Source organism: Paramormyrops kingsleyae, chromosome 17 (genome assembly GCF_048594095.1).
Source record: "Paramormyrops kingsleyae isolate MSU_618 chromosome 17, PKINGS_0.4, whole genome shotgun sequence".
NCBI lineage: Eukaryota > Metazoa > Chordata > Actinopteri > Osteoglossiformes > Mormyridae > Paramormyrops > Paramormyrops kingsleyae.
In genome coordinates, this window is record NC_132813.1 from 9,692,877 (window position 1) to 9,715,778 (window position 22,902).

At 40.8% G+C, this 22,902-nt stretch overlaps 1 protein-coding gene and 2 long non-coding RNA genes across 6 annotated transcripts in view; 1 reads left to right on the forward strand and 2 right to left on the reverse strand.

Annotated features, from left to right (window-relative positions):
• Nucleotides 1–6,561, reverse strand: part of LOC111854959 (uncharacterized) — a 22,759-nt gene extending 16,198 nt beyond the window's left edge. Inside the window, exons 1-3 of one of the 2 annotated variants that reach the window (XR_002840790.2) lie at nt 6,334–6,561; nt 4,684–4,745; nt 4,466–4,506 (exon numbers count right to left, since the gene is read on the reverse strand). This is a non-coding gene — a long non-coding RNA (uncharacterized lncRNA). Of the gene's footprint in view, nt 1–4,465; nt 4,507–4,683; nt 4,746–5,071; nt 6,293–6,333 lie in introns of those variants that run through there. The other variant, XR_002840789.2, reaches the window with a different exon arrangement.
• LOC140579093 (uncharacterized) lies at nt 1,539–3,943 on the reverse strand. Its single transcript, XR_011983304.1, has 2 exons — nt 3,893–3,943; nt 1,539–3,753 (listed from the first exon to the last, which is right to left on the reverse strand). It is a non-coding gene; the product is annotated as an uncharacterized lncRNA (long non-coding RNA).
• On the forward strand, nt 6,559–22,455 carry LOC111854951 (transmembrane protease serine 4-like). 3 transcript variants are annotated; one of them, XM_023833480.2, is made up of 13 exons: nt 6,559–6,750; nt 14,412–14,469; nt 15,448–15,588; nt 15,888–16,040; nt 16,423–16,549; nt 17,270–17,383; nt 17,864–17,907; nt 18,726–18,888; nt 19,573–19,736; nt 20,643–20,738; nt 20,905–21,047; nt 21,450–21,599; nt 21,709–22,455. In XM_023833480.2, the coding sequence occupies exons 3-13, from the start codon at nt 15,477–15,479 to the stop codon at nt 21,718–21,720; spliced, it is 1,278 nt and encodes a 425-aa protein (XP_023689248.1). In that variant the 5' UTR covers nt 6,559–6,750; nt 14,412–14,469; nt 15,448–15,476; the 3' UTR covers nt 21,721–22,455. The 3 variants fall into 3 exon arrangements, with proteins under 3 accessions (XP_023689248.1, XP_023689249.1, XP_072557340.1); XM_023833481.2 differs by lacking the exon at nt 6,559–6,750 and adding an exon at nt 7,944–8,077; XM_072701239.1 differs by lacking the exon at nt 6,559–6,750 and adding an exon at nt 10,816–11,302.
• The last annotated feature ends 447 nt before the right edge of the window (nt 22,456–22,902 follow it).

Consider the following 22,902-nt stretch of genomic DNA (forward strand, 5'->3'; position numbering starts at 1 on the left):
AGATAATATGCAATGCCAACCATCTTGTTACAGACTAAGCCAATTTACCAGCATCTGCCTGTAAGACTGATTTATTAAGATTCTAGATTGTTCAACACATTTGCATAGGGCAGCGGTGGGGAGCCTGATCCATGGAGGGCCAGAATGGGTGCGGGATTTTGGGATGACCTCTCAATCCGCCAGTAATAAAACACTCCAGTGCTGGGGACCCACTGTTATTGGCTGATTGAGACATCATCCCAAAAAGCCACACCGGCGCTCTGTGGAACAGGTTCCTCACCCCCGGCATAGGGTATGTCACCTTTGCAGGTTGAATGCTTTGAATGTAATTTAGATTAGCATATCAGTTTGACTCTTCCATTTAATTATGAGAACATTTTGATTGTTTCTTTCTTGATAGTTTTTACCCTGGCCTTGGACCATACTCACCCTACCGTCTAACACACTGTAGAACTACAGCCAGTGTCCCTGCGAGTTCAGGGTCACCCCAGAGAGGGCATGTGAGATTTTCTGCTCCATCACACTACCACCAGGAAAGGCATACCAAGTGGAAGAACGTCCCCTCTACTTGACTGACCACAGGGATGAGAGTTCATGGGGACACAATCTGCTGTAACCTCCTCTCAAACTGTGAAAAGCCACAGTGTGGTCATGTTTGTTGTGTCTGTTTTCGTCATTTATTTTCTGCAGACCAAAATGATAAATAATTGACAATTAAATGACACCGACATTTGAAAACTCCCAGTTCAGTTGCTGCTCTAATAATTCAATTTCTATTTGCGGTTTTCTTGATTTTCAGCTTCACATGCTCCGTCTGGAGATCACTTTTTTATTTGCTGCTCCAGATGGACCTTGTTTACCTCTTTTACAGGTACCAGGGAACAGATTACTGTTTTATAACAAAGGCAGCATTTATAAACATGTGAGCTTAGGACAACTATAAATAAGTTCTTACTGTGAATAATAGTGCTCCAGAAGTAGATGGCCTCCCCTGTTCCTCAAGGGATTGTACAGACATGCTCTTTGGAGGACAATGGCAAGAAGACAATCAGAAATGATTAATATCCCATATGTACTTCAGGTGGGTGGCCAGTATCTCCCTTCCATGAAGCGACTGATACGGTCTAAATAATTTTTGATGAAGGCCACTCAAAACCACGATGGAAAATCTTTGGAACAGTTACAATTCCAGGAGGCTCCACAAGTGTAATGATGGTGTCTGACACTACGGGAAGATGGAGGAGGTTAAGTGCAAAAGTCACTGTGTTGGGAGCCAGCCTCAAATAAAACACTGGGACAGATGGCTGTCTGTGCGTGTGTATGTTGGTGGGGGAGGGGGGGCAGAGCTCCAACGATGTCATCCGTTATTGCCTTCCCATTGTTATGTGTGAGTACCAGCACCTTCATTTGCATGAGAGGAGGTGGTGGACCTCATCTATTTTAAAGGCCTCACCTTAAATCCTGTTGGTTACAGAGTGAGACTGATAAGCCAAAGTGTAGAATCAGCATAGAATTAGGAAAATTAAATAAGTAAAAAAGTCTTGAATTGTGTTTTTATTTTATTTGCCAGGTGCATTTAATCACATTTGGGTTACACCCTAGTTTATTCATACAGTAAATCCAAAAACAGGGCACAATCTATTAATTGTGGTAAATAAAGGTACATTATTACAATCAACCTATTATTAATTTAGGCCACAAAGGCCTGGTAGATGTTTAATGAGATGAACAGGTTGTGTACAAGTTCAGTTTTATTAAGTCATGTATATACGGTTTAGCAAGTTGTTTTTGCCATGCCAACTGCCATTGTTCACAGTTGCTATAGGCAGATAATATCTCAAGTTACAAATGCGTGAAAAACAAAGCTCAGCACTTTTAGTCACCTGCATCCATGGTGACTCCTAGTATCAGCTTTCCATTGATGACAAATTTTTAAGTACACTGGGAGAAATGGAAGAATTAGGACTGACCGACTCCGTGTTCAGTGATTAGTATGGGGCACCATCGACAGTCCACGTTTTTGCTCCCTCCCAGCTCCCAGCACAACCCTACCAGGTATCTGGTGTTCTTCATTGGCTGTGAGCTGGAAGGACGCAAAAATATGGGCTGTCTGGGGGTGCCCAAGGACTGGGTTGGGAAACACTGTTCAAAGATCATGCCCCCCACATGCACTTCTCAACAAATTCAAGAGAGGGTTCATAAACATCAAGATAAAGTGGGGCATCTCTCTGGGCCATGGCATTTGCAATCTACACTTATGTAGCAGATGCTTTTATCCAAAGCGACCTACCAAATTGAGAAAACAGGGGAACAGTCTTGGCACCATAGGGTTCACCTGGTTCTGTAATATGGCTTCATATTCCTTTGCTGTTACTTCACCATACAGAGCAACCATCACACCCAATGACTGCCACAGCATGGCTGCCAAAACAATAATGAAAAGTCAAAGGCATCATTTCGGTTTCTCCAAGCAAACCTATTCAGATAGAAGAAAGAAGGTGAAAGACTGACCCAGCCCACATTATTTTCCCATGATTGGGAGCTCACCATTGTGCTTTTGTCAACTTCCTTGTTATGCATCTGTTGGTAGCTACCCTTTTTCCCCAAGATTCCCGAAACCAAAACATTAGGGGTGTGCAAAAAATCGATTCACAAAAGAATCGCGATTCTATCTCTACCGATTCAAAATCGATTCATAAAGGACACAAAATTGATTCATGTTTCCCATTTTGTAACGGCGAGTGTGCACACGTGCGAGCAATCGATGGACGAGCAATGGAAAATGCAATGGAAAAGAACATTCAACCTGCCCCGTCCTCATTTAAGGCAGACGTTTGGGCACATTTTGGATTCTACAACAACAATGACAAGAAAGAGCTGGATAAGACTAATGTCATATGCAAGCTTTGTAAAGCTAAAGTCAAATATTTTGGAAACCCTACAAACCTCAGGACTCACATGGCATGTCATCATCCAGAGGATGCATACGAAGTTCAGCCAAAAGTAAGAAACACTTGTTACAGCACTTTACAGCCAAATGTAGCAGCATTTTTATTTATTCTGATAATGGCACCTTACAGTACAACCAAATATAGCAGCTCTTATTTGGTTTTATTTAATCTACTTTTATATAAAGTGTTAAGTTGCTTAATTTAAGTTGAAGGGTTGCAGTTTATATTTGCAACAGTTTATATTTTTGTAATGAATGAATTTTCTAACTGAATGAGATCATAGTCTAAAGAAAACACTAGTACTGTATAACAGAAAATCAATAACTGGAAAGTCATGTGTGCTGTAATTCAATTTAAAAAGTACTAAAAACATATTCACATATTTTTTGCATGGGAACTTCTGAGCAGTCAGTTTAAATAATATGCTAAACAAATACAGCTTACTTGGCAGACTTTTAACTTGGTTATCAGATAGACATATAAAGGTCAAGTTAAAAACTGTTTATAATACTGAATGTTTACATAATTAGAATTCTCCCAAGGCCATGGTCACATTTTGTTGTAGCAAATAGTAGGAATAATTATGTAGTACCCCAAGCATATAAATTGTAAATTTCAATTTTCAGGGGTCCCAATAAAATGCCCTAAAACTCCACCAGGGTATTCATGCCCCTTCAATGCCTCTGCCTGTTAGTCTTTGCTGCACAAATTCTAGACCATGATATGCAAGCAACACACTTGAAAGAGACATGAATTATTACTGTTTCTCCGGCCACTTACCATTCATTTTCCACCCCAGTTTCTATAAAAAAAGAGTCAGGTGCAAGCACACACATACACACGGCAAGATTGTAATATTGCACAAGACAGCTATTGGCAACAAACAAACATCAATAGATCAAAAAGAGGGGAGAGACACAGACTACCTCATGCTTGCTTACATGCTTTTGGATGGTGAAACTGCTAATGCAACCTGAGTGAGATAACAGAAGTTGGGGGGGGGGGGGGGGGGGGCTAAAACACACCTTGTAACCCCCCCCCCCCCCCCCCGAATACTTTAATTAAAACGGTCTACTGTGAAGTTGTTTCATATTGATGCATGTATAGAGACTGAATAGTAAAGCATTACGACTCGTGTGTACAAGAGTTTGAGGGCAAAAAAAACTGTGTTTCAACACTTTCATTCCCATCTGAGGAAGGTAATGATTAACTGGGCATGAAGGTTGACCTGGTTTGCATTATCATTAAGTGCACTACATGTTTTATAACCCATATTTGTACAGAAAAGCTCAACCAGAGGGAGTGTGACAGCTTGTCCTATTCCAGAACAGAGAACTGAAAAACAGACCAAGACAATTACAGCAGCAGACATGTACAAAAGGATGTAGATGGGAGAAACCAAATATATGTTCTTTGACAGGACTCAGTTATTGAATTAAGAGGGAATAGATCTATCCCTTTCCCCATAGCTGAGAGACACAGGGGACTCAGAGCTTTCCCTGGAGCACTCCTACCGTAACAGGGATTTCCCATGCTGTGCACTCGAGAAGAGTCACTTGAGATCAGGAAGAGAGAAAACTCAGCCATACATCCTGCTTTTTTATATCTTCAGTGGTTGGGTTAATTATTTAAAATGTATGACATCACAGATAAAGATTAGATTGATTATTTCACATATAAATTATTTGACCATCTTTCTTAAGGAGTAGAATTAAAATGCCGGGGTTCTCACCTGGTTGGGTAGAAATGCCAATGTTTATAGGGGACAGTAGTTTTTCCATTTATAACACCTTCCTGTAACAAGAAACAACTTCAGCCATTTAATATGCCTGATAAAACCAATAAATAGCATAAGCTTAGATCAAAAAGATGTTTGATCTTTGTAGGGCTGCCACTAACGACTATTTTTCTACTGATTAATCTATCGACTATTTTACCAATTGACCGATTAATCTAAACAATTAATTTTCCTCCAGAATATCAAATTGACTGTTTAAGTTAACTGCTGATAATAACCAATCTGCTTAGCAAATAAACACAGACGGTGGACAACTTTCGGCAATGTGCAAATAGCGTTCAATTATTAAGAAAATTAATCCCAATATTAAAATTATATGTACCTTATGATTGGTAGAGGGAAACGGAGTCAAAAACGGGAAACATCAATAAAATTCAAATACGTGCAAAAAAACCCCATAAAAACTGGAATAACGAGCAAAAAAGTAGCGATCTTAAATACACGAAACCTGCGCGGAAACGGATGTTTACCAAGGTAGTTAACTATTGACTTCCACTCGTACATTTCTGTTAGCGCGTTGTGGAACGAAGCGGGGAGAAAATGAACAAGGCTAGTTTCCAAAACTTTTCCTCTCTGTCCAAGAATTCCAAAACTTATCCAGGGCCTGGAAAAATTATTTCAAAATTCCAACACTTTTCCAGGTTTTCCATGACCGCGGGTACCCTGGTATTATTTTTATTTGGTGTCTGCCCTTCAGTCCTAGTTTAAGACAAATCTGGTCCCAACAAGCACAAAGCGCACGAACACACACACAGGTGATCATAGAACACCTCCCCCCGCCGTATAGAAAGCCATCGAAACTTTGCACAGTGTAGAACTGAACTATATTCCCATAATTACGTACTGATATTAAAGGAAAACATCTCTTATAATTAACAGTTTTAGAAATCATAAAGGTAATTTCACTTAAGTAAAAAAACGATGCGTCAATTTAAAATATTGATGTTGACGCATTTTCTGCGTCGACATCATCGAACACGTCGACTAATCGTGGCAGCCCTTAATCTTTGCCCAATACTCAACTAACTTTCGAGGAAAAGCATTATCATGGTTTTAACGATGAGTGTGTCCTATGACCTTTCATGTTTATTTAAAATCATGGGAAGGACACTAAATTACATTCACCAACTAAGCTTAAATGGCTCAACAGTAGGGTGACCAGATAATCCATGTCAGGGAGGACACACTGAGCTAGGACAGGAATTGTAAATTACCATTTCAATTAAACTGACCTGGATTTCACTTGAGCACCGAGTTCTTGCTGTGTGTTGATTGGTCAGTCTCCTATAATCATGCATGTGTCACTAATGCTAATGTGAAACAGCTGGATGAGTCTTTCAGTCAAGGAAACAAACCAGTCAAAGCACAAGAAGAGCTGAACTCTTTAGCCGAGCACAGGAGCCTTTTAATTTGGAAGTAGTTTGTAAAACCCGAAGTAGCTCAAAGTGTCCTCCCTGACATGGATTATCTGGTCACCCTACTCAACAGTAGATTAAAATACAAGGATTTCTCCCTTATTTTAATATTTAGGGTAGATTTACAAAGTAATAAACCTCTGACATTCATGTAAAAACGTGTACATACTTGTCTCAGATTCAAAGTCTCACGCCAACTAGCTGAGTAAAGTTGGCAACCCTGGGTAACTCGTCATCTGAAATAACCGTAGTTCGCCAAAATTTAATGAGCCAGACATTCTTCTGCGGACTATTGGAAATGAGTCGCTTTACCTAGAGTTTCAGCTGCCTGTCATATGGTAACTTAAATGTCTCAAGTATATATAAACTGGGCGCTACTGAAGAATTTCCAGCGCGCGCATCTCGGCAGCACGAGAAACGGGCGTGGTTTCCCGCCAAATCAACCAAGTTAATTAGGACTAACTAGGTTTTTGCCAATTGTGAATTAGATATGGACGCGTTGTTGCGTTAAAAAATATAGAAGTTAAAAAGTACGCTTTACGCGTCTTTGGATTGGATCGTTTATGCATATCTAAAGTTGGTGTTGGTGAGTACGGTACACTGATAATTCATTTTATTTTTTTAAAACACCATTATGATGAGAATTAATCGAAAACGTAATTCGTTGTGGTTATATTTTACACTGAATTATTTAACGTCCGGAATAAGCGGGTCTCAAATAAACGTAAAAAAAACGTTAACAACAACAGTGTGAGTACACCGCATAGAAAGTATATGGTAAAAATTAAAAAACAAAAAATAATCAAAAACAGGCACAACAGCTCCTCTAATTCGGCGATTTTCTAAACGGAAAAAATAAACATGTCGGTGAAGTGAGGAGCATATCGAATATTCTATTCATTTAGGCCCCATAGCTTTTTTTGTAAAACTGATTCCCTTTATATTTACTAAATATCAGCTGTCTCTGAATTTCCCACAAACGGGTAATTCCACTTGACTTGTAGCAGTGTGATTCCCAGCAGTTCAACGTCAAAAGGATTTCCTTTACCGCCATCTAACATGGCTGGTAATTAAAGATGGGCAAATTCTCCGAGGATTGCACGTAGGTTCTTGAGCCTAAGAGTTTCCTCTGCTTTCTGTACATAGATTGTTTTAGGGGTGAGCCGGTGTTTTATCAAAGCATCTTCTTTTTAGTTACTTTTTCATAGTTTTAGAATACGTTGAGTTATTGGATGGTCAGTGTTTACTGACTTTCCTGCCTGGATGTAGCTGTGTATCAGTCTTTGACCTGTGTGCCTGAATGTCAACCTTCTCTTACTAGATTCTGAACACTGAATAATTAAAGCGGGTATATCAATTCTACAATGGTGAGCTTTTGTGTATTTGAATACCACACAATTGTTTCCTTAGAGCACTGTCATTCAGAATGGCTTCACGGAAAAAGGTTGGATAGTGCATTGGATGACTTCTGAAGCAGTACTGTAGAGGAGGTGGGGGGTGGGGGGGTTATGAGACTTCTAAATGCATAACCATGCGCTGAGGCTATCCAGCACATAAGAAACCACAAGAAAGACGAGCAGGGGGAGTGGTGAAGAAGGAAGGCGTCTTGGTGATGAAAGGAGGTGTCTTTGATATTGTGGAAGTGTCACCTCAGAGCTGCAGCCCAATGAGAAATGGGAGAGGTGGACAGGAGGGGCTAAGCTGGACAGGAGTGAAGAGGAGGGCATGGTGCTTGTTCCTGCCTCGAGAAGGCGGTACACTATTTTAATAGTGGTAAAAGCGGTTCGATCCACTCTTCAAATGGCTGGGTCTGAGTATACGAAGGATTCATACCAATACAAACACCTTAAGGTGAAGAGGGAAGAAACGGGGAGAATACACTCTACATTATAATCATTGGAAGATTCTTATATGTAAGTAAAGCACATTGTGAGTGTATGAGATGGCCTGATTAATATTAAACTAATTCTTATTTGGTTTTTGAAACTGTCCCGTGCTTCTGAAGAGGCTTTAGTAAGAGACAAAAGATTAACCTGTTTTATTTCTGAAGAAAGCGGATTGTATGTCATTCTTTAATGACTGCCCAAGTCCAAATAGCTTTAATGAAGGATTTGGAACTTATTTGGCTCTTATCCAGATCCAAGTCAATATCTGTTTTTCCTTGTGTATTCTGTGCTCATAATGGTCCCATTGTTATACCTTCTTGTGTCACAAGAACAGAACATGCAGATCTATAATAGTGATAACAGTGAAACTATTACATATCTATTAATCTTTCAACTTTACTCCCTGGAGATCTTGGCTCTCTGGGTCTCTTTTTCAAAATGAGAACACAAATGAATTGATGTGCAGCAGTCGTTTTTAAGTCTTTTTGGTCTTTCTGATACTGCTGTTCAATATTCTGTTGCACGCCAAGGTGTAAAGATGCTGGTGACACTGGTATATACATGTGTGTATTAAACACTTGCAGGTGTGTTGCAGCTGTGAGATGCCGGCTAAGCTACTGAGAGAGAGAATCCTCAGTGGTTTCTCATTGTGTTCACCGGTTAAACGAGTGTGTGGCTGGGATGTTCCTGTTAACAAATGTGTAGGAGGCAAGATAATTTTCCTTGTCTGTGCTAGAACACATCTTATTAGGAAATTTGTCAGGAATGGTAAAACTAGATTTTTGTAGCTTGTCAGACAGGTATTGAGGTTTGGGGGGCAACTGATTTAATAAAAGAGGGAGGGAGAGAGCTCATAGTTGCTGAAAATTAAATGGCATCTTCCTGAAATTCAGGCCAAATCCTCCTAATTTTGTGTCCCAGATGGAAATAAGAATGTAGCAGGTAAATGTAATGTTGAGTAAAGTTACCAAATCATCCGGAGGGTAGAGATGAGCACTAGCCCACAGGTCAAACATTGTCAAAAATATCTGACTTCATCAGTCCCCTTTTGTATACTTATTAATATAATTCCAGTTTCCAAGTCAGTACCATTAAGACTCCTTTGTTTTCAAGTTGCTGACATCCTGTTACATGGTTTATCATACCTAACATGTGATTATTGAGTCAATGTGCTGTAGCGCAGTTGCATATTACATGTGCCAACAGCTTGACTCATCATCCATAAAAGCTAAGTGTCAAAGGTAAAGTCAGATACAAGATTCATATGAGGAAAATGGTCAAAAGGTAGGTGGTTGCATTTCAATTCTCATGATATCAGTGCTCATCTCCAAGCATGGAAGTAGCATAATACCTTCACATAATTCAGTTCTTCCTTTTAACTTTGTGAGACAGGGTTCACCAAAAAAAAGTGTGAATATTTCTGTCATATATTGGAATGCATGCATATTCAATGCTGGATATACACTCACTAGCCACTTTAGGTAAACCTTGCCAGTACCAGGTTGGTTCTCCTTTTGCCTTCAGAACCGCTTCTATTCTTCATGCCAAGGCTGGAAGAAACTTACCCACCATTACTTTTATAATGTGAGGGCTTCATTAGAGTCGGAAAGGGCCAAAAATTGATAACTTTTTAATTGTTTAATTTTTAATTAGCTGGCTTAATAGGTTTATGTACAGAGATGCTAAGTAACTTGTCTCATAAAAAATGTCATGCTGTACCTTAGATCGTCATTGAATGGTCCAATCAAAGTGAATCTAATTAGACTTCAATGCACCTACTGTATCGGTATAATGATCTTGGGGAAACCTAAATGTTTTCACAGTAAAAATGCCCCTGTGCATCTCTCTACAACTGGCACTGAGAATGATGGTAAAGGTAATGTATTCTCTGTGGAGCGATTCAGCTTTACCCACAGTGACTGGTCGGAGTGTGTAGCTGAAAATGACTTTTGTCTCAACTTCTGTACCAAGGTCATTCTCAGCACTGTGAGATACAATATGTCTGGATTTTGTGCAAAGTCATACCAAAAAGCACCTTAACTGTAATTAGTGGTAGTGGAGCACGAGTTTAAGGAAGGTCAGCATTGCCCAGACCAGCTGTCGGTGAAACTTAAATGTAACCAACTTGTATGCAGAACGTATAACTGAGATTTAAGAAGTTTTACGTGGCTGTAGATGAGGTACTTGTTTTCGGAACAAACTGAAATGTATTGATGTTTCACAACAAGAAAATGTGTCGATCCCATGAAGTCTGGAATTGCAGGGATTAGTTAAAGTAGCATTGTAAAAAGAGAACCAGCTATAGTTTTGATAAAGCGAGTATTGCATTCTGTTTAGTTGAGAGTGCACAGTCCTTTTTTTTTTTTTTTTTTTTAAACAAAAGATTTGGATCAAGTTAAATGAAATAATGAATATATGATATCGGACTGGATAATTGGGAGAATTCCTGATGAGCTGGCCTGGTTTTGGGCTGGTGATGAGGAAACACAATTTTATGTCAACACTCTAGCTGAGTTGGTGGTTCTCAAACTGTGTGGCGCTAATTCCTGGATCCAGACAAATTGTGGAACTGAAAAGAATATGAATATATTTCACCCTCTGTTCGATAAACTTTACCACCACACCTCACCCCCGCAACAAAATTTACCGGCAGCTGGTCTGGGGTGTTGCTCTACTGGGCTGAAACTCCCATTCTAGCCCTGTGAATCTGTCAATAATTTTTGCAGATTGGAAGCTACAAAACAGAAAATGAAGATTGTTTCACACCGAAAGAATCTTCAGTTGCTGACTCTGTCCTTACTGTGCACCTAAGAACAAAGTGTGCTTAGCATTACTATGAAGAGGAGGCCACACCCAGAGACCCAGAGAGGGAAGCTCTGTGTCGGCTAGGTGACATAGTTTCGCCACAAGGAAAAGGCTGGTAGGTAGAGAGAAGTGAGGCGGGAATCGGTGGTGTCTTATTACAGGGAAGTTCTTCTGCTTATCGGAGTTGGGGTCAAGGCTAGCCGCTCTCATAGATCTGCAATATATTTATAAAAGCTTTGGAAGGATGCCTGAAGGGAACATGCATAAAGGACAGGCTTGAGTCCTCCAGGAGTAACAGGACGGAAGGACAAGTGGAGGAAGAAAGAGGAAAATTGATGTGATTTGGAGAGCTGAGCCAAGTCTTTTGTGGGATTGCATTAGAAAGGGATTTATTGGCTTGACTGCATCTTTTGGAGGTCCCACAAGTGAGGAAGAGCCACAATGGCGGTAAGTTTGGCTCTTTTGCCCACAATGTCACTATAAAATGATTCGTTGTTGAAGGGGCAGTATAGACTTGTGGAAAGTTAACATGGATTGATGTGAAATGGCTATTGTCACAATTGTTCATGATTGGAATGTAAATGTGTGTGTGTGTGTGTGTGTGTTTATATACAACAGGTTTTGCATACATTGTTGTGCTTTTAAACTTTCCTACTGCGGCAGCACAGTGTTCTCAGCAAGCAATACAGTATAACAAAATGTGTGTGTGTGTGTGTGTGTGTGTGTGTGTGTGTGTGTGTGTGTGTGGGGGGGGGGGTGTGTGTGTGTGGGGGGGGGGGGGGGGGGTGTTGGATCCATCAGTGGAAAAGTGCTGTTGAGAGGTATATTTTTCTTTCTCTTTAATTTGGTCTTCGTGATACCAAGTGTTATTTTAAAAACTGATTAGAAATGTTTGTAGTGTAATTTTTAATTTTGTCACTGAGTGAATTGTTATGGGACTGGTTCACCTGATTTTATGCTGACTCTGCCACATCAAGATATCTAGCTCTGCTATACATTTTTTAAATTTTTTTTTTCTTTCACTGAGAGTTTGAGAAACGTTTCACATAATGGTCAAGGCTGATTTGTCACTCCCCGAGCTTGCACTGTTTCATGACACTGACTTATGAAAACATGACTGCTCATTCAGTTGAGAACCATTCAACAGGAAAAACCGGTAGCTGTGGATTGTTTAGGCTCAGGTGAGAGATGAATGCGCATTTTAATGAGGTTGCTCCTTTCCTGAGTGGCTAGTCAGCTTTGCCTCTACAGTTCACATGTATTTGACTCCCTTTTTGCATATAATATGAAACTACTGGCACTATTGGTTACTGGAGAATGATAATACTGTAGATAAATACTGTATGATAAAGGTGCAAAAAGTACAGAATTGTTTTCCTTCATTCCATTACATTGATACTATTTCCAGTTTGCCAGGGTTGACTGTACATTCAACAATTTGTCATTAGATATTTACTGAATGAGGTACAGAAAAATGAGTAATTTGACCTTTGCTGGGGTTGTTGGCATGACGACAGTATGTGGATTTGCTACACACTGTAAGCTGTCTACACTGGGGCTGGAGCTCATCAGAAAGCAGAAATTCAGGTTATGCAAACAAGCTTGTCTGAACCTGCTCCACCCTGCCTCCATCTCGGTCACATCTACCAGTCACCTTTTCCAATGCACAGACTGCTTATTTTCTTTTGATTCACTTCTTACTTTTCCTGCTAGATCTGGCTCATGCCTGTTTTTTTATGTGACGCATGAATTTGCTTTGCAGTTGCTTGACTGTAGATGTTTCACTTCCTGTTTTTTGTGATTGTCGTCACAACATTAATTAAACTTGTCCCTCCTCCACTGTATGCAGTTTAGTTGGGGAATGATATCGCATTTTGAGAAACCCACAGAAGAAATTAGTCTCCCTACCCCCCAGTAATGAACTGCAATTGGAGAAGCAGCAAGTTTGTGCAGAAATTTGTGGGGCACTGAATACTGCCATTGTCTCCATTGTTCAAGGTTGAGTTCAAATCACATTTTGGTTCTATGACAGTCCAAAAACGTGCCGTGGCCCTTAATTAACTCCGTTGTCTGTCTGCATGTTCTATAATTCTAGCTACCTCTACATGGGTATTTTTACTGTAAGTTCTGCAATGAAATGCATAGTTTAGCTTCAAGAGCATATTAGATTTATGCTTGCATTGTGTTCCGTATTGAATAATTTGTCTGTTCTGAATGTTATTTGATGTAGAGATTGTATATGCACGTTGTTCATGATCCTGTGGGTGTTTGGCTGTAAATTTATGGCACTGATTTGGGTGCTACCTTAACCTGTGAACCATTGTCTCATTACTTTTAAACTATATTGTTTGTAATAATGAGCAGCTGTTTGTACTGTTGCATGGGACCTAGTGCTTCAGTCTTGTATGTTACTCAGACATCCCACCCCCTTACGGTCAACAAATTTTCCAATATTGGCAGGTTAAGTAGGTTAGTGTGCCTAAAATGTTTAATGAGATGAGTATTTTGATGTTGCATGCCTTTCCCAAATTTCATGAGCTACCAGTCAGCTCTTTTCTTTGTTGCCCAGGGGCACTCAATACTCGTAATCTATCCCTGCGAAGGAGTACAGTAAACCAGTGCCAGTCGGGGAAGGCAGGTGTGGGGGTACCGCAATGTTGATTGTCCTAACAGCTTCAGGGTCTTGCAGAGTCTGAAACATTACACTTCCCAAACCACACAGTGATGCATTTGATCTGGACCCTCGCTGTGATGCCCCTGTTGAATTCGATCTTCCTGTCAGTCTTCACCTTTTAACCCTCAAGATGCTGCTGGACTTTCCTGAATCAACAATCATCTCTTTTGTTTAGTCTACATTGAATCTTTTCTGCTGTTATACCATCTAAAAATATCGATGAATGCGATTTTAAAGGAATTTGCAAATGGGTGCTGTGGATATTGACAAATTTATTAATTGTGTAATTTTTATTAATGCACAACTGTATACACACACTGAACATTTATGTTCTCTGTTGAACTTTTCTCATGTCTCACAATGGGCCCTTAGACCAATGCGGTACGTTGGGGTTGGAGAGCTGATTTGTGGCTGGGTTTAAATCTCAAAAGGCTAACCCTTTCCTTTTAAGTATTCTGCAGGATTTAGTAAACTTAAATTTTACTTTTATTGTAACACCAAACTTGGGGAAAACTCTTAAAATCATCGTCTAGAAACTACTTTACTACTAATATGGCAAAGTAGATTGTATCAGTGACAAGTGACTGTAATGTCTGTTAAGTATACATCTAATACCGGAATAACATGGCAGAACCCGTAGGCTTCAAAATAAACTCTTAATTGCTAGCCCAGGGATGGTAAAATTTAGTGTTGAGGCGGTAGTTTTCTCGGCTAATTAAACAGTATTGACATGATTCGTGAGTCGAGTTTTGATTTAAAAACTCTGATCTGGGTTTTGTCACGACAAACCTGTGTTTTTCCCCTGCTTTTTAAAAGCTTGGCGCTAAATCACATTTGTGCCATTTCCTTTTGATGCTGATTTTCTCTGACTGTGTGTTTCAGATTGAAAAAGCAGTGCTTGCTGAGAGCGCCACACCCCTCAACCCTGAGAATACACAAAGTAAGAGTGCATCTTGGCTTAATGTGTCATGAAGAGGCACACTTGTATCACGCCATAGCTTTGTATGAATCACTATTGTCTCCATGTATTGTTAGGTATCAATATCAATGCTGTATTTCACAATTGTACATTTGTCTATGTCTTCTGAATTAGCATTTAACCCAAATTTATATAGCTCTCTTATATCCATCCACTCATCCGTCCATCCACCTGCCTCCTGGACAAGGTGTTTGGGTGTCCTGGAGCCTATTACAGGCAGCACAGGGAGCAAGGCAGGGAATTGGCCAGTTGGGCGATCAGATGCTCACACATTATGGCCAATTTAGAAACCATCTAGCTGCAAAAGAGAACCTGTACAATTGTGGGGAGCACATGCAAAACTACACATCCAAAACATTGGGGACTAGAGCCCCTTAACCCTCAAGATGGGGGGGGGGGTGGGCATGGCGCCCACTGTGCGACCATGCCACCCATTTACATATCCAACATTGTATAACTCTACATACAACAGGTTAGTGCTGCTTTGATCTGCCCTCAATCAGAAACCACAGGGGAGCAGTGCAACCACCCAGGCTGCTCAGTATCACAGTTAGTTACGACATGTCAGAATGTCCAAACCTGCACTCCAGTATCGAGTTTCGTCACATACAGTCATACACTGTACGAATGAAATGCTTTTCTACCTGTTTCCTTTTGCTTGTAAAAATATGCAGGGTGAAAAGGGGAAGAAAAAAGCAGTATGGTAAATAAAAATAATAAAGAAGAGTAAAATAGTAAAGCAAAATAAATTTTAAAGTAAAATAAGCAGTACTAAAGAGCGGCATATCAGCCTTTGAAAAGGGCAAAGACAGTTTATCAAGTGCGTGACGTGACTTGTTACTCTAGCTATGGTTATCTTCTTAAACACTGCAGCTCTTTGATATCGCTTGAACATGTCACTGATTTCCTGCCTCCTTCCCTTCTTTACACCTTTGACAGGACCTCAGCCTGGAAAGCGCAGAAAGGCCATGACGGCTCCGAGGTCCCAGGCACAGAAGGCAGTTGCGTGGAGGAAAGCCATCATTACTGTGGTGTTGGTGCTGGTTGTACTGGCCCTGTTAGCAGTAACCATATATTTCGGTGAGTCCTTCTGCGTTTCCCTATTCCAGTCCCTTATTAAAGGACCGGTTTGCTCATTTCGGTCACTCTAATGGGGGCTGTGACTAGAAGGTTGGCAGTTTGAGTGAAATTGGCAGAGTAGCATAACATGTTTTGTTTCTGTTAAAAGCAAAAGATTGATTTGCTGACCCAGAGCTTATTTCAGATGCATTTGTGCAAATGGCAAATAAAATTACCTGGAGTTTTCTACAGGATAAAAATCAGCATCGTGGTCCTGTCTTCTCAACTCTCTTGTTCCCCACCTCGTCTCATCTCACCAGTCAAAGTGCTGATCGACAGCAAGTATTTCTTCTGTACAAAGTCGGTGAAGTTCATCCCTCTGGCGCTGACTTGCAACGGGCAGGCAGACTGCATTGATGCTGAAGATGAACAGCAATGTGTGACCAATCAGACTGTTCGCACCCTCTTCCCTGGTATGGCAATGGGGGTAACTCCATCTTGAGGTCCTCTATGCAGCTCTTCTGGGAAGAGCGTTTTACTGTATTAGACTCTAACCCCCACACGCAAGGTAGTAACTAGTCAGTTGAGAAATCGAAATTCCTTAAAGGCACTTTCACGATGTAAAGGATTCAGCTTTTTGAGCTGTGTTAGTCTGTGCATTAAAATACTGAATGTGTCTGCTGGTTTATTTAGAAGGAATGGGATTGTCCAATTCCAAAGGCCAAAGAACCTGACTGTCATGTGAATGCTTATAGGGAACACCTATTGGTCAAAGAACAGGATGTACTGCCTGTTCTGGGGAAACCCCTGCAAGCCCTGACTCTGATCCTTCCCTTCCCTCCCTCCTCCCTGCAGTCCGTCTGGTGTCAAACGATAGTGTGCTGCAGGTGCACGTCGCTGGGACAGGCTGGACGACAGTGTGTGCCGACGGCTGGACTGCTGCACACTCCCAGTTGGCCTGCAAGAAGCTGGGTTACACAACGTAAGTCCTGTCTGTCCCAGCAGCCATGCTTAGCTAGCTGCTAAGCTACAATGGCTGCCAACACTTCATCAGTGTAAAGTCCGTTGGCTTTATGATGTTTTATATACGATACCAGTAACAATCTGGACACACCTGCTTTTAATGCAGTTGACTATTTCAGCTACGCTATTGACTTTGTACTAGAAGACTTCGAGTCAATGAAGTGATACATATCAAATGTTACAACAACCAAGAGAATTGTTCAGCATCTCAAAATTTGAGACTGTAAAAGAGCCCCCTTTTGCTTTAGAGACAGCATTGCAGATTCCTTCAAACAGCTTCCAGATGTAGCCACCTGGAATGCTCCTTCAACAGTCCTGAAGGAGTTTCCACAAGTTCTGGACACAAGTTGGCTACTTTGATCTTACTCTTAGATCCACCTCATCCCAAACCAGCTCTATAGGGTTTAGGCCGGGGGATTGTGGGGGGCCACGATATCTGTCACAGCACTCCATCTCTGTCCTTGTTCACCAGATAATATTTACTACATAATCGTAAGCACAATGAGGTTATCTTGTTGGAAAAACAAACGATTTTTGGTATGTTTGTCCAGACTTATGACTGGTACATTATTTACGAAAAAACAAAATCAATGATCGGTAACCTGTAAATTCTACCCTATTTTGACTGTTCTAGCATTTTCCCATTTAATAATATATACTTTTGCTTCTTCTCCGCCAGCAATCCAAGCAGCACCAGTGTACCCGTCCCAGACTTGCCGTCCTATTTAATTTCCACCTTCAGTGCAGTCACATCCAGCAGTCCTTTGTCTGCTAATCTAACAGCCGTTAAGCGGTGAGTGTATGGGAATCCTCCTGCATTTGTCATTTATGGTTGTCTTACTGAGGCATTTTCACCTCAGTTTGTATTTGATTTTGCTCTGACATCTTTTCCATTCTTCCTTGATTATTTAACCATGGAAATTAGTTATTACAGCTGAAGTCTTTTTTTTTTTTTTTTTTAAGATATTATGGTTAGATAATATTGCTATACAACAGCATTTTAATGATAGCCTACGGTCAGGAATAGATTTTTCTCTTTTTTCTCCCAGGTATATTTTCCCTTCCATCTGTACTAAATCTCGTATTAATCAGTTGTGCACAATTCCACGAGTTTCTCGTGCATTTTTAAAGGACACATGAATAGACAGTGACAAAAATGCCTGCATCTAATCCAAGCAGCATTGGAACTGCTTTTTCTCTCTTTTAAAAAGTCTGTTTGTGCATTTGTGCCAGGTACCACGTATGAATCTCTAACTCTGATTTGGTTTTTCAGCCAGACCTGTTCTACCAATGCCGTGGTTTCGCTGTCCTGCTCAGGTGAGTTTCACTACAGATGTTACATTTCACTTGCCTTTTAAAATGAGCTTGGATGGCATGGCAGATAGGCACTGTCATGTTGTGTTGCGTGTCAAACCCCGACCACAGGAATGCAGACCGACAACATGCATGCCTAGACTTGTTGCCGGAAGCCATATGGCAGTGGGGCCCTGCTTGTAATTCAGTCAGCTCGAGTGCTTTGACCTCTGTGGCTTCCTGTACCGAAGTTCCTTGCTTTATGGCAATAATAACACACAATCAGTAGTCATCTTTGAATTTTTATCTGTTCTCGGGCTAGCAATATGCCATATACTTTCTGCTGATGCAGGCCAATGGAAGCATTATTGTGCGGATGTTGCCAGTCTGTAGCTATTGTGAGTGTAAACAAATCATGCAGTACATATCATAGTATTTTTTTTCCCTGTTTAATCTTAAACTTTTATTCATTTACTTTTTCAAGTATTACAATACTTGAAAAGGATTGCAGTAAGCGTACTGACCAGCAAACATTCCCAAAAAGAAATGTATTATTTGGGGGGAGGGGAGGGTAATTGAGGGTGGAGAATGTTTGTTTTTGATGCAGCAAACCCACACGAAGAGGACAAAATAAACGGCTACTAGTATTTTAGTTAGTTGTAGTAATTATTTAGATATTTGGTAAGAGTAGTTATTTACTCTGTTTATCATATGCATTCGACTTGGGGTGTTTCACTTTTGATAGGATTACATTCTGATTAACCCATCGTAAGTCAAGGAGCACCTGTAATATACTGCATCTGTGTAGGAGCTAATCGTGCCTGTTCGTGTGTGTCTGTCAGACTGCGGGAACTCAGCAGTGAAGGACCGCATCGTGGGTGGTGTGGACGCCATGATCGATGAATGGCCCTGGCAAGTCAGCCTGCAGTACAACGGACAGCACACCTGCGGGGGCTCGCTGCTGTCTGAGAGCTGGGTCGTCACGGCGGCGCACTGCTTCACTAGGTAAAGGTACATGGATGTGCTGTCCTCGCCGCAGCTCGCTGGAGCACTATATGCAGAAATGGGTGCGGCTCTGCAGGTTAGGATGCTGTGCCTGTAATTAGAAGGTCGCTAGTTCAAATCCCAGGGTCAGCAGAATGATTTCACTGTTGGACCCTTGAGCAAAGCCCTTAACCCCCAATTGCTCCAGGAGTTGTCTGACCCTGCTTCTCAAATGTACATCACTTTAAATAGAAAACTTCTGCTAAATAAATGAATTGTAAACGTAAAAAGCAATATTGTGGTTTTGTTGTTGGACTTGGCTGTACAACACCATACATTTCGAAGCACAACCTCTGAGTTCTTTGGTAGAAAAATGATACAACACACAAAATACATAATTTTTTTTCCCCCCCTTCCAAGTTGTACTGCTTTGCTAAATGTTATTGGTGTTTGGGGTAATCATTGCATCTCTGAGCAACTGACCGCATTCAACAATTGTTCCCAGTCTCCCCTACATTCAACTTTCTGCCCCTTGATTGTATTGAAATTTGCTGCATGTATATGTAATACCTTCGCTGTCAGAGGAAAGCACATGAGACCTCATGGTGTTGGGAAGCAGGCAGCTAAAACTGGATCAAAATAAACTCGACTCCCTGGGCTCTGGCTCCCATTTAACTCTCCTTGTCCCCCTCCTCTCTCTGGCAGTGACCGACTGCTGACGCGGTGGCGGGTTGTTTCAGGCCAGACGTCTGTGGTGTCTTTGGGAGGCTCCTACGTGGACAAGATCATAGTCAACGGGCAGTACGACCCCACCTCTAGCGACTATGATATTACCCTGATACACCTCACTAACCCCATCACTGTGGGAGGTACAGTAAGCCGTGTCCCTTTGTCCAGGCCAGCCCTGGTACTGTGATGACACTAGATCAGGGGTGAGCAATGGGTTTGTGGGTTTTCGCTGCAGCTCCCTAATTAGATTACTAATTAGAGGACTGATTAGCTGAAGAGTCCTCACACCTGATTTTTAACAGCTGATCTACAGGTTATCCCAAAAACCTGCATACACACCAGCCCTTTGCAGATAAGATTGCCCACCCCTGCTCTAGATATTCTTTTCTACCAGTTACACTATTAGGATTAGCTCAGATTGGGTTGTCAATGTTTGTAGTCTTATTAAATAATTACAAGCTAATAGCTTGTTTTTTATGAGTAGTAAAGCTGTTTACTTAACTTTTGCTTAATTTGCTTGCATCCCTAATAAAGAGTGTGAAATTCTTCTATTAAACAGCAAATTGATTGCTTGTGGTGTAATATGACTAAATGAGACCAGCAAACTACAGTCATGTATTACAGTAGTTAGTGTTCTTGTATGCGCATCACTTTTTGAGAGTACGGTACTTATTTCAAATACATGACCGTGACATCACGGTATATAGTAGGAAATAGTGGGCTGTCATTTGACTGGACTGTGTTTCCAAATGTCTCCTTTTTATTACCTGACCCCTCTAGTGGCCATAATAAAAATTACAGCTTCTATAAAGTTCTACATTGAGGTTTTATTTCTGGAGAGACATGTTCATGCATGTTTTATTTTGCTGCAGTCTCTTGTTGTAATTAAATATTTGAAGTCACCCAGCTGTTTTTAGATTTGGAATGGATTGAAATAAAAATTCCACCAGAAACTTTAAATAAACCAATTTATTTTAATGAATCAAGAATCCATATCTTTTATAGAATGATCAAGTGAAAATATGGTTCTGTCTTTGCTTCACCAGTTTCTCAACGCCCTATCTGCCTGCCCCCCTATAACTTGAACCTGCAAAACGGAGCCCCCCTGGTAGTGACAGGCTGGGGATATACGAAAGAAGACGGTAAGGCAGGCCTCCACTGATCGTTTTAACCAGTCTCTCAGTAAACTGACTTCTTGCATTTTAAGGAGACGTCTTTGTTTTAAACTTTGCAATGGTTTTACACTCTGACCCACCTCACCCATGCGTTCCTCCACTTACTTTGCCTCTTCTCATTCCCCTTCCACAGGTCACGTGTCCAATACGCTTCAGAAGGCCGATATTACTCTCATAGACAGTGACACCTGTTCCTCAGCCATGGTCTATAGCACAATGATCACTCCCAGAATGCTCTGCGCAGGATTCCTTACAGGCAACGTAGACGCATGTCAGGTACACACAATGGGAAATATTTAGACTAGGTTCTAGTTTAGGAAACATTTTCTTTGAAATCAAACATTTAAAGACTTTATTAATAGTGGAAAATTAGGTATGAATAGCAGGGACCCAGAGGAAGAAGTATAATACATTGTTGTACAGCAGTTATGATGGCAGTATAATATGTTGATTTTCATTGTAATAGTAATATATTAATCTATTTCTCTTAAATGTATGTATTTTAGTGTTATGGTTTATGGAGAGGAAAAATGACCCCAACAGTGTTTGAGTGCTCCTAATATTGTTTAATTTATATTCAAGCAGTCAGTTGGGGTGTAAAACGTGTATAGTTTGTACCGGTTTGTAGCATATACCCCAGTAATGATCACCTGGGCACTTTCTCCTTTCCCATCCTAGGGTGATAGTGGAGGTCCTTTGACATACCTGACAGAATATTGGCAGCTGGCAGGTGTGGTAAGCTGGGGCGTGGGCTGTGCTCGCCCAGGCCGCCCCGGAGTCTACTCCAACGTCACCTCGATGCTCAACTGGATCTACACGACCATGGAGGTCAGTGCTTAGAAGCCGTGTGCGATGGCAAGACTGCCCGTGCATGGGGGATGGTGGCCTTTGTGGAAGCTAATTCTTCATAATAAAGATCCTGTCTCTTTCTCCTCAGAAAAACTCATAAGGACCGAAAGTACTTGAATTTTGATTATCGCACTCAGGAGACAATCTGGGAAAATTCTGACTACTGGATTCATCTTTTGTTGCCAAAACAGTCCTGCTGTCTCGCAAGTGGGCAGAAATATGTCCAGTCTTCTGTGTATGTTTTGTTTTTGTTTGTAGCTTAAGAAGCTGCCATCTTCAGGGTTTATTTTAGGTTTACATTATGGTTAGGGTGAAATTTAACGCTCAGGGCATCGCTATTTTTGGGTGTTTTGTAGTCGTGGAAGGCCTAACACGTCAAGAATTCTCAGGGTTCCTCTGAAAGACACCAACCTAAAATGTTTACACCCAAAATGTATATTTAAAAAAAAAAAAAAAAAAAAAACTAATTCCTGAAAGTTACCTTGCACTCAATTCATAAAATTCTTTTAGCCGATGATTTTTAAATTGTGTGTGTGTGTGTGTGTGTGTGTGTGTGTGTGTGTGTGTGTGTGTGAATGGGTTTATTTATTTAAAAAAAATTTTAATGCTCCATCCCAGCTCTGGTGTACTCTGGACTGTTTACATTATTTTCTAAATCTGAGTGTTTAGACCCTGTGATGTAATGGTTGGAAAGGATTTTTTTTTGTTTTATAGACATTTTACTCGCTCCATTTCCATGTAAGTAGTGTAAACTTGAAAGATATGTACAATTGGTGGTATGGTTCCTTGTCTTTGTGAATATAATGTGCAATAAAGCTATTTTTTGTGAACTGTATGGAGCTTCCGTTTTATGTTTGGGGGGGGAAAAATAACATTTAAAATATTTAACATGGTTTGTATTTCAAGGCTTATCTGTGTTGATTCCTACCTTGGATGTTATTTTGTGTGTGGGTTATGTATATATTACATTGTGGAGACCAGAGAGGAACCTCAAATTTTATAGAAATGTATTTGTTTTGGTTTCTTACGGTTAAAGTTAGGGCTGGGTAGGGGTGAAAGTTGTCGTTGGGATTAGGGTTTTCCCATTGAAATGAATGGACAGTCCCCACAAAGATATGAAAACGAATGTGTTCTTCTTTGTTCATGTCAGTTGACATCACGATTAACCGGTTGGCTGTGCAATATATGGCTACATATCGACTATACTATGGCGGGGACGGGGAAGAAAGACCGGCCCTCACAAGATCAGCCCACCGGGAACATTCCCAGACTTCCCCATGGC